The 13,718-nt window shown below is 31.0% G+C and overlaps 1 protein-coding gene across 1 annotated transcript; it reads left to right on the top strand.

The window, feature by feature from the left end:
* The first annotated feature begins 8,212 nt into the window (after positions 1-8,212).
* On the top strand, positions 8,213-11,153 carry LOC115979999. The gene is made up of 2 exons (XM_031102164.1): positions 8,213-8,292; positions 9,452-11,153. Exon 2 carries the CDS (start codon positions 9,455-9,457, stop codon positions 10,979-10,981), a length of 1,527 nt encoding a protein of 508 aa, XP_030958024.1. The 5' UTR covers positions 8,213-8,292; positions 9,452-9,454; the 3' UTR covers positions 10,982-11,153.
* Positions 11,154-13,718: the final 2,565 nt, after the last annotated feature.

Raw genomic sequence — 13,718 nt, 5'->3', positions numbered from 1 at the left:
ATTCAAACGGCTACAATATTGTTTTCATCCCTAAAATTTGCACAAATTTTGTCGACCCTAAGCTTTAAAACATCATTTTTTATTCCTAAACTATATAAATGTTTCATTTTCTGTCTCTTAAAATTAATCATTAAAAAAAAAATCATCTTTAAAAATATTGAAAAAAGTTTGTATATTCATACTTATTTTTGCTTCAAACTATTGAAAAAAACTCTTTTCAAAGTTCAGTGACAAAAACACAAAATACATGCAAAAAGTTAGGGACAAAAATAATATTTTAACCAAATTACTATCACATGTGATGCTATTGCTGCCTATTCAAGATGGAAAATCTATCATATATCCAATACATGTAATACCACCTCAGTGTATCACAAGTTAGATTGTGCAATACAAATACAAATACTAAGACAGAGTACAAGTAGTACAGTTAAAACTGGACTCATATCTCTAATACATACATACACACATATATAAAACTTAAAAGTATTTACCTTAAGAAAGTGAGTGAGAAAAACAAATGCTGAATTTTAGTTTGTTGAAGAGCATAATCTTCATCATCTTCTCCACAAAGCTTAGAGATGGTTACAATGGCTCTGAAGTAATTGTCCACACAATAATCGACTCTGAAATTGTAAGTAACCCTATCGCCATTGAAATCCAATAGTTTCTCTGCAACTAAAGGATCCTTATTCTCCTTTTTATTCATTCGCCAAGTAACAAATTGTGAGTTTTAGAGATGTAGACCCCATGGACTCACTATTATTCTCCACTGCTCACAACTCATCACATGGCAAGTTAAAGCATTTTTTGGATTTATTTCCTCTTAGCTATTATATTATTAGTCCCAAATGTAATAAAGAAAAAAAGGAGGGAAAGAAAGAAAAAAAATTAGGCCTAAACATTTAATTATAAGAATGAATGGTTTTATACGTCTCACATAGAGATCTATAGCACTTTTTCGTTAAGATTTTTCTTTTTCTTTTTTTGATAGATAGTTTTAGTAGACTCTCTCTCTCCCCATTAAAGCATAATTTCTATTTTCTAATATAGTCAAATGGAAAAAAAAAATGAAAAAGAAAATAAGACATCATGTGAAAGAATGAAAACATTAAGGTAATAAGAATATAGAAAAAGAAAGTAGATAGAGAAAAGCATATGAATCTAGTTTACTTAACAAGTCGGAATACCTTTCCACCTTTAAGTGCAAGTATGAGCCTTTATGTGGAGCTAATGAAGAAAAAGTTGTTTCCTAATAGCCTTTAGTTTCAAGTATGAGACTTTTGTAAGCAACATCACAACAATTATATATATATATATATATATATATATATTCTCTAGGGTAATAGCTTTCAAGTGCAAGAATAAGCCTTTACGTGGTGCTAATGACAAAATCTTGCTTTTTTCATTGCCTTCAATTGCAAGTCTGAGACTTTTGAGGGGAACATCCAACAAATCTTTTTTTTCTTGGGGGAGGAGGGAGGGTGTTTTGTTAGGGTGGTGTAAGTATAACTTTAATGTGAGAATATATATAATGTGTGCGTGTGTGTGGTGAAACTGGGGTGGTGTTCATAAAAAAAATAAAATAAAATTGGGTGTTTAAGCCCAAACCAATGCCTGGTTTGTTTTACACATAAGAAATGTTTTTAAAACAACATATTATATGAAATCCTAAAAAAAAGACTTCCAAGTTCCCAAAATTCTTAGAATTTACTAAATGATGGGAACTTCAAACATGTCAATTAATTTTTCATCGATTAATGATTATATCTAAAATTTTAGAATTTAGTGTTCAAAAGTTTTTTTTTTATTTTTTTTTGTTTTTTTTTTGTAATTAGAGTGTTATGGTTTTTTAAAAACATAAACAAAGGGTAAAGAATTGAGGCTTTTATAACAATGGTGATAACAATAACTTGATTATGGTGATGGTATGATATCATGATATTATTGGTGGTAGTGGTGGTAATGACAATAGCATTAAATGATGGTGGAGGTGATGGTGATAGCATTGAGGTGAGGAAAATGGGGTGGTGGTGACAATGACAATAACAATGATAATAAATGGTGTATAATATAGATAAAGATGGGCAAATAAATTTCATAAAATGTATATAAAAAAATGTCAATGTAGACATGTTTAGGGGGGATAACAGAAAAATAAATATTATTATGACATCTAGGCATGAAAAAAAGCTTCTTCTTTTTTTCAAAAAAAAAAAAAAAAAGATTAGAGAAAAGAGAAGACTAGTATATACATCAAGGTTGGCAAGCATAAGTTCATTGCCTTTTTTTAATATAGAAGGCAAGCATATGCATTTCTTTTTTTTTCTCCAATTCTTTGTCTTTGATATTGGAGATGCTTTTCTTTTATGGCACAATGGAATAATCATGGCTTGTTGAATTAATGAGGAAGGTGTTTTATCCTTAGAAAGTAACACCATCAAGTCTATATATAGTAGAAGGTGTAGGCGATCCTTACATGAACTTTGTATTAACAAATTTGAAATCAAGGCTAACTAAGAAGCTTCCCTAGGGGTATATTGAAGCCAAAATCATATTCTTGTTCATGTAAGTATTAATGGTCACTTCTCCAACTTTCTTTGTATGTTTGTGTTTTTCTATTGCTATTTATAAACATTAGGTTGCTTTACCTGCTTCATTTTTCTCAAAACTATTAAAAATGCAATAAATTTGAGCCTATTTACTTATTAATTTGCTCTTGAATAAATGATTTTTAATGCTAAATAGGTTTGGTTCATGTTATATTTAATACAATTTTGATCAAAGATATATCACTCTACTTTTTATAAATCACTATTTTGAGGAGTCAACATATTTATTAAACATCTATTATAGATTAATCACATTCAAAATTTCACGACAATTGAATGCCACTTGCTATTAAGTCCATACACTTTTTTTTAATGAGAAGTCCAAACACTTATTTGTTTAGTACACTTATTTGTTTAGTATATTTAGGAATTAAAAAAAACACACATAGAAACTAAATATTAAGCAATTTGTAGGTTAGTGAGATTTTAATGTCCACCAATCATATTAATATTCGAAAAGCATGATAGATTAGCTTAATATTTGGTAAGCATAAGGGGGAGACTAGACCACACCAATCCCCCCACCTCCATTTCAAATTTTAATTCTTATGCTTGTACCTTATTCCCCTTCTCAACCTCTCTTTCATTGGATTCTTTTATGTATCTCTAATGTTTTTGGGCATGATATTGTTCAATATGACAATACAAGTAAATCGAGAATATTACTACTCTAAAATATTGTTTTTGTCCTTGAAATTTGCATGAATTTTGTTATACATCCCTAAACTTTAAACATTCATTTCATCCTTAAACTGTTAAAAATGTTTCACTTTCGGTCCCTTAAACTTTTTTTTTTCTTTAAACTAATGAAAAAAGTTTGTTTATTCATCCTTATTTTTGCTCCAAAACTATTTATATATAAAAAAAGCTTATTACAAAATTTTTTAAAAGAAAATAACTTTTCAAATTTCAGTGATGAAAATGGGGACTTAATATGTGACTAACGTAATACCACCTTAGTGTATAAGTATCACAAGTTAAAATGTGCAAAATACAGGTAATACAGGTACAAGTAAAACTAGACTCATACCTCTAACATATAAATACATACATAAATAAAAGTATAGTAGGAGCATTGCTATAGTTTAGTATTGACTTTACGAAAGTGAGTGAGGAAGACTAATGCTGAATTTCAGTTTGTTGAAGAGAATAATCTTCCTTTGATTCTCCACAAAGCTTAGAAATGATTTCAATGGTTCTGAAGTAATTCTCCATTGTTTTCATTTTCCTTTCACTGGTTTAATAGGAGAAAATAAAAGAAAAAGAGGAACAAATTGGGGGCTACTGGGTTTCGAATTATGGATCACTTTATTTACCAAATTGCCCTTTATCTTTAAAAAAAAAATCGGTAAAATTAAACTTTTAATTTTGTTAATTAAAATTACAAACTTATAAAAAAAATTTAATTTGAAATATTAGTCTATTTTTGTTATTCATTTCCATTATTCTAGAAAATAAATGTAAAATTGTTGATATGTTTCATTTAGGTTTTTCTTATCTAAACAATGTTTTCTCTCTCTACCTCCTCTGTTTTGGGTAATTATAGAATACCTTGAAGTACCATAAATGCATACTTCCCCTATCATATAATTGTGGGTTCCACTAATTAAATTTATAGTAGAATCTACAATTCATATAAGAAGAGGGAGTATGCAATTATAGTAATCTTGGAGTAGTCTATAATTTTACCTCTGTTTAATGGATGTCAAATTGATTTATAAACAAGTTTTTGATGAAATGTAGATTGACTTCCTATGGATTTAATTATAAGAATGAATGACTTTATATATCTACATAGAGTTCCATAGCTTTTCGTTGAGCATTATTTTTTCTTTCAAATTCCAAAAATTCTTAAATTTTATTAAATAATGGAAATCTTAGTCATGTCAATTAATTTTTCATTCATTAAATGAGTATTTCTAAAAATTTAGAATTAATTATTAAGATTTGTTTTTGGAATTAGAGTATCATGGTTTTTTTAAACATAAGCAAAAGGTAAAGAATTAAGGTATTAATAACAATGATGATAACAATAACTTGATTATGGTGATGGCATGGTATCATGATGTCAGGGACGGAACTAGGATTCGAAGTCGTGGGGGGCAAATATAATTTTCTTGAGAGGGGTTTCATGGATTTATTTTCTAAAATCTTAAATATATACCTATTATTTAATATTTGAAAAAAATTGGGGGGGGGGGCCATAGGTGTCCCTGCATGAATGGCAAACACCAGTGAATGATGGTGACAACATTGAGTTGAGAAAAATGGGGTGGTGGTGATACTAGTGATAGGATTGATAATAATGATATATAACATATATAAATATGGGTAAAGAAATTTCATAAAATGAATAAAAATAAAAAGTTGGTGTAGATATTTGGTGGGGGGGGGGGAGGAAAATAAAAATTATTATGACATTTAAATTTTTTTTTTTTTAAAAGATTAGATAAAAGAGGAAAATAAGTATATACATCTAGGTTAACAAGCATAAGTTACTTTCCTTCTTACATATAGAAGGCAAGCATATGCTTTTCTTTTTCTTTCACTAATTCATTGTCTTTGGTGTTGGAGATGGTTTTTTTTTTTTGTTTGTTTGTGGCATGAAGGCATATCATAAATTTATCCTTAGAAAGCAGCACCAATGAGTCTATATAAAGTAGATGCGCTTCCATATGAACTTCACATTAACAAAATTGAAATTAGAGCTAACTTGGTAGCTTCCCTAAGGGTGTTTTAAACCCAAAATTTTATTCTTGTTCCCGTAAATATTGATGGTTATTTCTCCAAATTTTGTTGTACGTCTATGGTTTTTTTTTTTTTTTTAATAACTATTCATAAAAAGTAGGTTGCTTTACTTCTTAATTTTTCTTATAAATGTTAAAAATGCAATGAATTTTGGGTTTATTTACGTCTTAATTTTCACTTGAATTAATGATATTTATTGCTAAAGGGTTTGGTTCATGAAACATCTAATGTAACCTTGATAAAAGGTACATTATGTCTACTTTTTATAGATCACTGTTATGTGGAATCCATAATTTTAATAAATGTCTATTATAGGTTAATCACATGCAAAATTTCACAACAATTAGATGCCATATACTATTAAGTCTATAAGTTTGTTTTTTTAGTATATTTAGGAATACCAAAAAAAAAAAAAAAAAAAGCTCATCATAAATTAGTGAGTCTTTTTAGTTTTTATGACTAATGACATTGATATTTGAAAAGCATGATAAATTAGCTTACTATTTGGTAAGCATAAGGGGAGACTAAACCAATCTAATCCCCACCACCAATTCAAATTTCAATTTTATGTCAACACCTTTATTCCCCTTCTCAAACTCTCTTTTACACTTTCTTTCTCACAATGTTTGATCCTTACTTTTGCACATCAAATTGAGTAGCACATGAGATTGGAGACACTATAGCACTAGAGGAAGTGAGGACTTTGTGATAATAGTTTGAGTTCCCGGGCCATATCAGATAAACACAGAATTAGAAAGGTATCTATTGGTCTCAAATATATATATATATATTTTTTTTTTTTTTGTCAATGCCCTAGTTTTAATTTAGGATATATAACTCCCAACCTTATTCTATAAATTCATTTTCTAAACAGGCTAGAACATTTTTAATTGAGGGTATATAACTCCCAACCTACCTCTCTCTCTCTCTCTCTTTCTCTCTACACACACACAAACACACATATATATATTATCTGAAAATTTGTAAACATATAAAAGGAATTTGAATTTACTAATGAAGTTTGAAAATATCATGATTTACCCTTTGTTTTTTATGGTAAACAAGGTAAACAATGCTCTAATTGGATTAGATACAACTTTTATATTTGGAACAATTCATTTTAAGAATTAATTGAATATATTTTGGGCAATCATAAAAGTTATGTAGTTCCCTAAAGTATGTTGGTTTCTAGTTGTCATTCATCTTGAAAAAGATCATAAAAGATACTAAAAATATTGTCTAACAAATAAAAATATGAAAAAGTAAAAAGAATATAGAAAAAGAAATGGTGACAAAGGGAGAGTAGCATCTTAATTAAGATTAATCAACAAAGCTCATTACCTTTCTTTCAAGATCTTTATCATTTTCTTCTTCTTCTTCTTTTAATTTTAATTTTTTTTATTCCTTGGCAATGAAAGGAAATGTTAAGATACTAACAATATAGGAAAGGAATACCTAACAGATAAGAGAGAGAGAGAGAGAGAGAGAGAGAGAGATGACTTGTATATTGTTTAGCAAGCCTATTGCTTTTATTTTAATTTTCAAATGATGGTGGTGTCATATACTTCTTATAAGGCCATGCTTGATGCTATCAATAGAATCTTCTTCTTCTTCTTTTCTTTCCCTTTTTCTTTGTGTGTGTTGGGTTGGGATTTTTTTTTTTTTTTTGGGGTGGGGGTGGGGGGGGGGGGGGGTGGTGGGTTGTATACATCCAATAGAATCTTGCTTTGTTTTTAAGATAAGAAATTATTTTGAAGCAACATGTTAAAAGAAATCCTAAAAAAGAGGACTAAAAAATATATGACAACCCTAAGAGATTGAATCTCATATATTAATAACTTAAAGAGGGATGGGCAAAATAATCTTTTAAGTGAATGAAATATATAAAATGTTAGTTTGGAAGTGTTACGAGAAAAATAAAATTGTAGATTTAATTATTTAACCAATATTTTAACACCCTCTCACATGTGCTTAGACTTCCCATTGATAAGAAGGGTCCAAGATATGAGGACAAAATTCATATTGTTACTATGATTGATTGTCCCAAAAAAAAACTTGAGGCCATGTTTGGTACATTGGATGGAAATTATGTTAGGAATAAAAATTCATATTATTAGAAATATTAAATGATGTAATAGAATAACTATTTTTATTTATATTTTTGGTTACAATTGGGCCTATTTACTTGTTAAGTTGCACTTGAATTAATGATATTTATTGTCAAATGGGTTTAGTTCATGTTACGTCTAATCTAGCTTTGATAAAAGGTATATCACTCGCAACAATCAGATGCAATTCACCATCAAGATATTTGTTTAGTATATTTAGAAATACCAACACACACACACAAACCCTATATTTTTAAGCTCTTTTGTATATTACTAAGTTTATAATGCTTAATCACATTAAATTTGAAAAGCACGATAAAATAGATTAGTTTGATTAAATATTTAAAAAATTAATAAAGAAAATACTTTTTCTAAAAACTAAAAACTAAAAAAAAAAATATTAATTTCAAATATTTAAAGAAAAAAATACTTGAGAAATTTAATTGGAAAAAAAAAGAAAAACTAATTTGATTAAATGCTCAGCTAGCTGTACAATGGATCAATTGCTTGAGTCAAAAGGCAAAAGTGGTGACTCAATGGCAGCAAATTTAGGTGAAGTGGAGCAAACCCAAAAAGGGAAAGAGGTTGGAGACCAACAAAGAGAACAACAAGCTGAGACAGAGGCTACTGAAGAAGATGATCATGAAGAAGATGATGATCATGAAGAAGAAGATGATCAGGAAGATTATCATGAAGAAGAAGAAGAAGAAGAAGAAGAAGTAGAAGATGATCATGAAGAAGAAGATGACCAGGAAGACGATCATGAAGAAGAAGATGATAATGAAGACAAGACTGCTCCTGAGCATCTCAAAAGTGTTCCCAAGGTAACAAACACCTCAAAAGAGTTCTATATATATTTATCACACAAACTCAAATGCTTCTTAAAAATGTTGTAACTTTTAACTTTGTTTTGCATTTTTGCCATCACCTTCTAAAATGTGGTTGTCTTCTTCGTCAAGTGACACCTTTTCTCTCATTTTTCTTTCCATTTCATTCTTTGAGATTTTACTAAATTTTTTTTGTTTAAAAGTTTGAAAATACAATTTTATTTTAATTTTTTTAGAAACAATATTTCTTATTAATTTTTCTTAGTTTTTAATTAAAAAATTTTAAAAATCAAAATTACATCATTATGATAAATAAATTAAATAATATGATAATTTAGGTATAATTAATTGTGAGAGAAAATGTGAATCATTTTTATAAATTAGTTGACTTTTACAAAATTATATTACTTGATAACTTTTTTCCAAAATAATATTTTGCTAAAAAACCTACACTTTGTTCAAATATAACCATATTCTTACTTGAAAATACAAGTTTTTTTTTTTAAAAAAAATTATATAAAAAACCTTATATGTATCTAAATATTTTTGACTCTCTAACATTGCCTTCCATTTTTTACATTGCAAAAAATAAGCAACAATATATTTTTATATGACAGCTAGAATTAGATAAATATTAATATAATTTAGGGGATAATAGCAAGAAAAGATGTGAATGATGTTTTAGGGAAGAAGATAATATATAGTAAAAATTTAATGTATAATAACAAAATGCTAGCCTACAACCAGAATTAAATAAAAAAAAAAAAAGTTTTGACACAGCAATTCATTTAATTCATGAAAGCCCAAAATAACAAGCCCACAATCCGGTGTGAACCATTTAGTAACAAGCCCAGAAAACAACACATGCACATAGTATTCCCAAAACCCAAAAATAAACATCAGCAAAACCAAGCCCACCATCATGTCTTATGGTTTATCCAGATTAGAAGGTTCAACAATAAGCCCAAATTCCGACCCAGCCCAAAATGCTAACATCATCACCTCACCATTTATGTTTGCATCTGTTGCCATTTACAAAAACACGAGAGAGCAAAACAAAACAAATGCTCCCACACTACACTTAAATCAATCAAATATCTAATGTGCACTTCTTTCTCTCTCCGTTTGTTTTTACTTTGTCTGTGTATGTCTTTAGGAGATGAAGCAGCTTCAACATTTTAGTCATCCGGAGCATCCGTTGGTCTTCAATGAAGACAAAATTTACGGCAAAAAGTGTTATGGGTGCAGGGAACCAATATTGGGTCCTAGCTACAGTTGTAAAGAATGCGGAGGGAGGTGGGTTCATCATAAATCATGTGCGGAACTACCCCTTGGGTTGCTGCACCATCCCTTTCACCCATTACATCCTCTTCTTCTCTTTGACGAAGCTAATTCTGAAGTCAACAAAGAGTTTAGCAATTGCCAAGTTTGCAAAGAAAATCGTTGGGAATATTGTTATGGTTGTTTCCGTTGCAATTTTAAGCTTCACATTAGATGTGGTTCTTTACCACCCATCATGGAAGCTGAAGTCGATGAACACCCATTGACAGCCATTTGGAAGAGGATGACGTTCACTTGCGACCTTTGTGCCAAAGAAGACAAAGGTATGCCCTATGTGTGTAATCCATGTGGTTTCTTGATTCATAGAAGATGTGCTAATTTCCCAGGCAGACTGAAAGTCGTACGGCACAATCACCCCCTCAACCTCATCCATTCTCTTGAACTCCATCAATCCAACTCCCAATTATGTCAACTCTGTTTTCTAAAACTGGACACAAACTATGCCCTTTACTATTGCTCCACATGCCATTTCGCTGCCCACCTCGATTGTGCTATGAGCCGGGGAAACATGGAGGACATAAATTTGCTGGAACTTAAAGAGGAGGAGTCCGCCGAGTCAAAAGCTATGCTGGAAAATGTAGATTCAAAGCTCGATCAATCCGTTGACTCAGAAATTTGCAAAGTCATAAAAACCACTGTGGGGGAGGACGGAACTGAAATTGCCACAGAAATCAAACACTTCAGCCATGAGCATCACTTAAAGCTTACTGATGATGAGGTTCCAAATAACAAAATTTGCGACGGGTGCGTACGAGCTATTCTCACTCCATCTTTTTACAGTTGTGTCAATTTCAATTGTAGCTTCTTTCTTCATAAATCTTGTATTAAATTACCCAAAATAAAACAACACCCACTTCATCGACACCCGCTCACCCTCACTTATCAGCGATGGTATTTTGAGTGTTCTGTCTGTGAACAATGGTGCAATGGCTTTAGTTACGATTGTCAGGGATGCTACTTTGAACTCGATGCTCAATGTAGTTTGATCTCAAATATCCTTACTCATGCCTGTCATGAGCATCCTCTTTACCTCTCTATCACAAATTACGAACAGAAGTGTAGTATTTGTGATTCTAAAGAATACCAAGTATTCCGTTGTACCACTTGTGAATTTGTTCTAAACTTCAATTGTGCTACACTACCACAAACTGCATGGTACTACCAACATGAGCATCCCTTCACTCTATGTTATGCTCCCGAAGATGACTCTGGTGAATATTATTGTGACATCTGTGAAGAAGAACGAGATCTCAAGCAATGGTTCTACTACTGTGAAGATTGCAGTTATCCTGCTCATTTAGAATGTATTGTTGGGGAAGACCCAAATTACAAGAAACACAAATAATGGCCACCTGTTTGGAGATCTACATATTAATTTGGCTGTAAAGATGATCTCAATGACACAAATGATCTATCAATCTCTCCAGTATATTTCAACATTCATGATAATTGCTTACAGAAAAGACAAATATTGTTTCAGTTTTTATTTATATATTTTCCATTTGGGTTGAACCTTAGTTCTTTGTTGCTGAATCTTATGTGTAATTATGATTGTCTATTTGCTTAGTTTAGGGGAAATTATTTTTGTTCCTTTTGAGATGAAGCTTATAAGGATTGTTTTTTTATACCTCTCAAAACATTTAACCTGTTGTCACATTAAGTAAAGTTGGATTTTGATTCTACAATCAGCATATTATATTCTTCATTGTGATTACAAATCGTGGTTTTGGAAATAACCCTGAGGTGATTGGGACTACAAATCTTTCCTTTAAAAAAATAAAAAATTTATTTGGTGGATTCATGATGGTTTGCACTTGATCTACTTTGGTGGGTGTGTTTGGGAGGGTTGAACAAAATATCAGCTGGTTGTGGCTCTGCTTGTGTGTTTGGGTGCTGGTTTTCGGTGATGGGACCTTTTTGGTCCTGTGGGTGGTGTTTGGGGGTATACCCTACCTGTTTGAAAAAAGGTCTTCGTAACCTCAAGTCTCAAGTTGCATCAATATATAATGTACAGGTAGATAAGATTCACAACTTTAAAAATTCAACCATTTTTGTTTTTAGTAAATTTGCTTTTTATGTTGTTGCAGCCATAGTTATCAGTATACCTAAAGGGTTACTGCAAACATGCTTTTATACCTCAATTACTTTTTTGCTTAAATAATTCCCAAAACACCAAAAATATCAACTTTGTGTGTATTCCTATGGAGGAATCATCTTAAATGGAAGGAAACATTGTGGCCTTGAAAATAGCCCAACAGGCAATTATGAATTTATGCAGTCTCAGAGAAGACAAGAATCTAGGGGGGAAAAACAGACAACTAAATTACCAATAAGGGAAAGGTGGTTTCCTCTGAATTTTTAATCTTTTCTTTTATTGTTTTCCCTTGATGGTCATTGCTTTGTTGAAATCAATCTTGTAGGGGCTTTGTAAGAAATAATGACAGCCAAAAATGAAGTCTCAACTGGAGATCATAAATTATTGAGAGAACTTAAGAATGCAGCCTCAACTCAAGTTTGTAATAGTAATAAAGAAGGCTTGAAAATGGTGAGTCATTTTGAAGATGAAGATACTGTGCATAGGTATGTTCCTTTTCTGGTTTAAATGGTTTGTTGGACCCAAAAAAAAAAAATGAAGTTATTGAGCATATTTGTGTTGATTGGCTTGGAACCTTGTATAAATTTATGCTATTGGCTTATGCTAGCACAAGAATGCTATTTGCGCACTTTGCTGTACAAGTATTTTATACCCTCAACCTTTAGACCTGTATTTAAGATTAAAACACACGTCACATTTTCTTGAATTTCTAAAATAGAATCATTTTTCCTATTACTCAAAGTCTGTAATCAACCACACATGTTGTAAGATGCTATCCTTATTTAATTTGGGACCTAAATTCCTCATTTTTTAAGATAGTATGTGGAATATTATGTGGGCCATTTTGTTCTCAAGGTATGACATCCATTATGGTCCTCTGTTTTCTATTATTTAACCATGGGTGAACTATTGTACACAAGGTGTTTGATGAGATTTCCTTCTTTGAGCTCCTTGGTGGGGGGTGGCTATTTTTTTTGGCTATTCATGGATAGATAGAATGTTGTTATGTCAGCATGTCAAAGTATCATGATGGTGTAAGTATTCTTGAATTGAATGAAATAGTATAAAGTATAAACATAGAATCTTCCTTTGGCTAACACCAGGGTGTAGAGGCCTATCTCCAATGTGTCCCTAAGCAATGCAAGAAATGTAACCTAAAATGAATATGAATATTATTTAGTACACCAGCACCAATGTGATAAAATCTGGAATTTTTTGAAAGATATTCAACATTCCTTCTTCTGAGTTTCTTGTCAACATTCATCATGTATATATTTAAGCCTTTTCAGCTTCTGTTAGACAAGCTCTGGTGCATGTTGATACATCCTTGTTAGCATTGTAACTTTGTTCTGCTGTTGTTTTTTGTGGTGGTGTTAGGAGCAGAAAATGCATAATTTCCTTTATTATTTTTCTCCACAAGTTATGTTTGATCCATTTCTGTCTGTTGCCTTAGAATAAGTACAGGATGTCTTTGAGGTCCTTTTTTTGTCTTGCCATGTGTCAAGACCGGCAAGTTCCTAATTGTTGACCCAGGTTTGTGTTGGGGGGTCCAGTCAGCTACTCACATAAGCAAGGGGAGCGAAGACAGCTATCAGTGCACTCTTCATCCCGTTGAATCAGTGTGATAAACAGAGAGAGAGGGAAAATTGTTAGATTTGGCTTGATTTAGTTTTTTGTTATAAGAGAAGTGATAACTTTTGGAGCTGCCAAATTTGTGGGTTCAGGATAAGACATATGAATTGATGTTAAATCAGCATTAAATTCATATTTGAGATTTTAGGTGTGTATGCGTCTTTAGCATTTTTTATTAGCTAGAGTTTAGACTGCCTCATGCTGAAAGAAGTTGCTAATGATAACTATAGAGTTGCATCTTGGTGTACATTTTAGAACTTCTACACTTTTGAAGGGTGCAATATGGGATTTTGCTGGTTTGTTTAAAACATGTTATTAATCATTTCTGCCATCCAATTTAAGAATTAATGAATTA

Source organism: Quercus lobata, chromosome 3, assembly GCF_001633185.2.
Source record: "Quercus lobata isolate SW786 chromosome 3, ValleyOak3.0 Primary Assembly, whole genome shotgun sequence".
Lineage (NCBI taxonomy): Eukaryota > Viridiplantae > Streptophyta > Magnoliopsida > Fagales > Fagaceae > Quercus > Quercus lobata.
The sequence above is the reverse complement of the archived record's forward strand: the minus strand, read 5'-3'. Positions and strand labels throughout refer to the sequence as shown.

Excerpts from the sequence above, each read along its gene's own strand:
- LOC115979999 (XM_031102164.1), top strand. The coding sequence starts at position 9,455 with ATGAAGCAGCTTCAACATTTTAGTCATCCGGAGCATCCGTTGGTCTTC.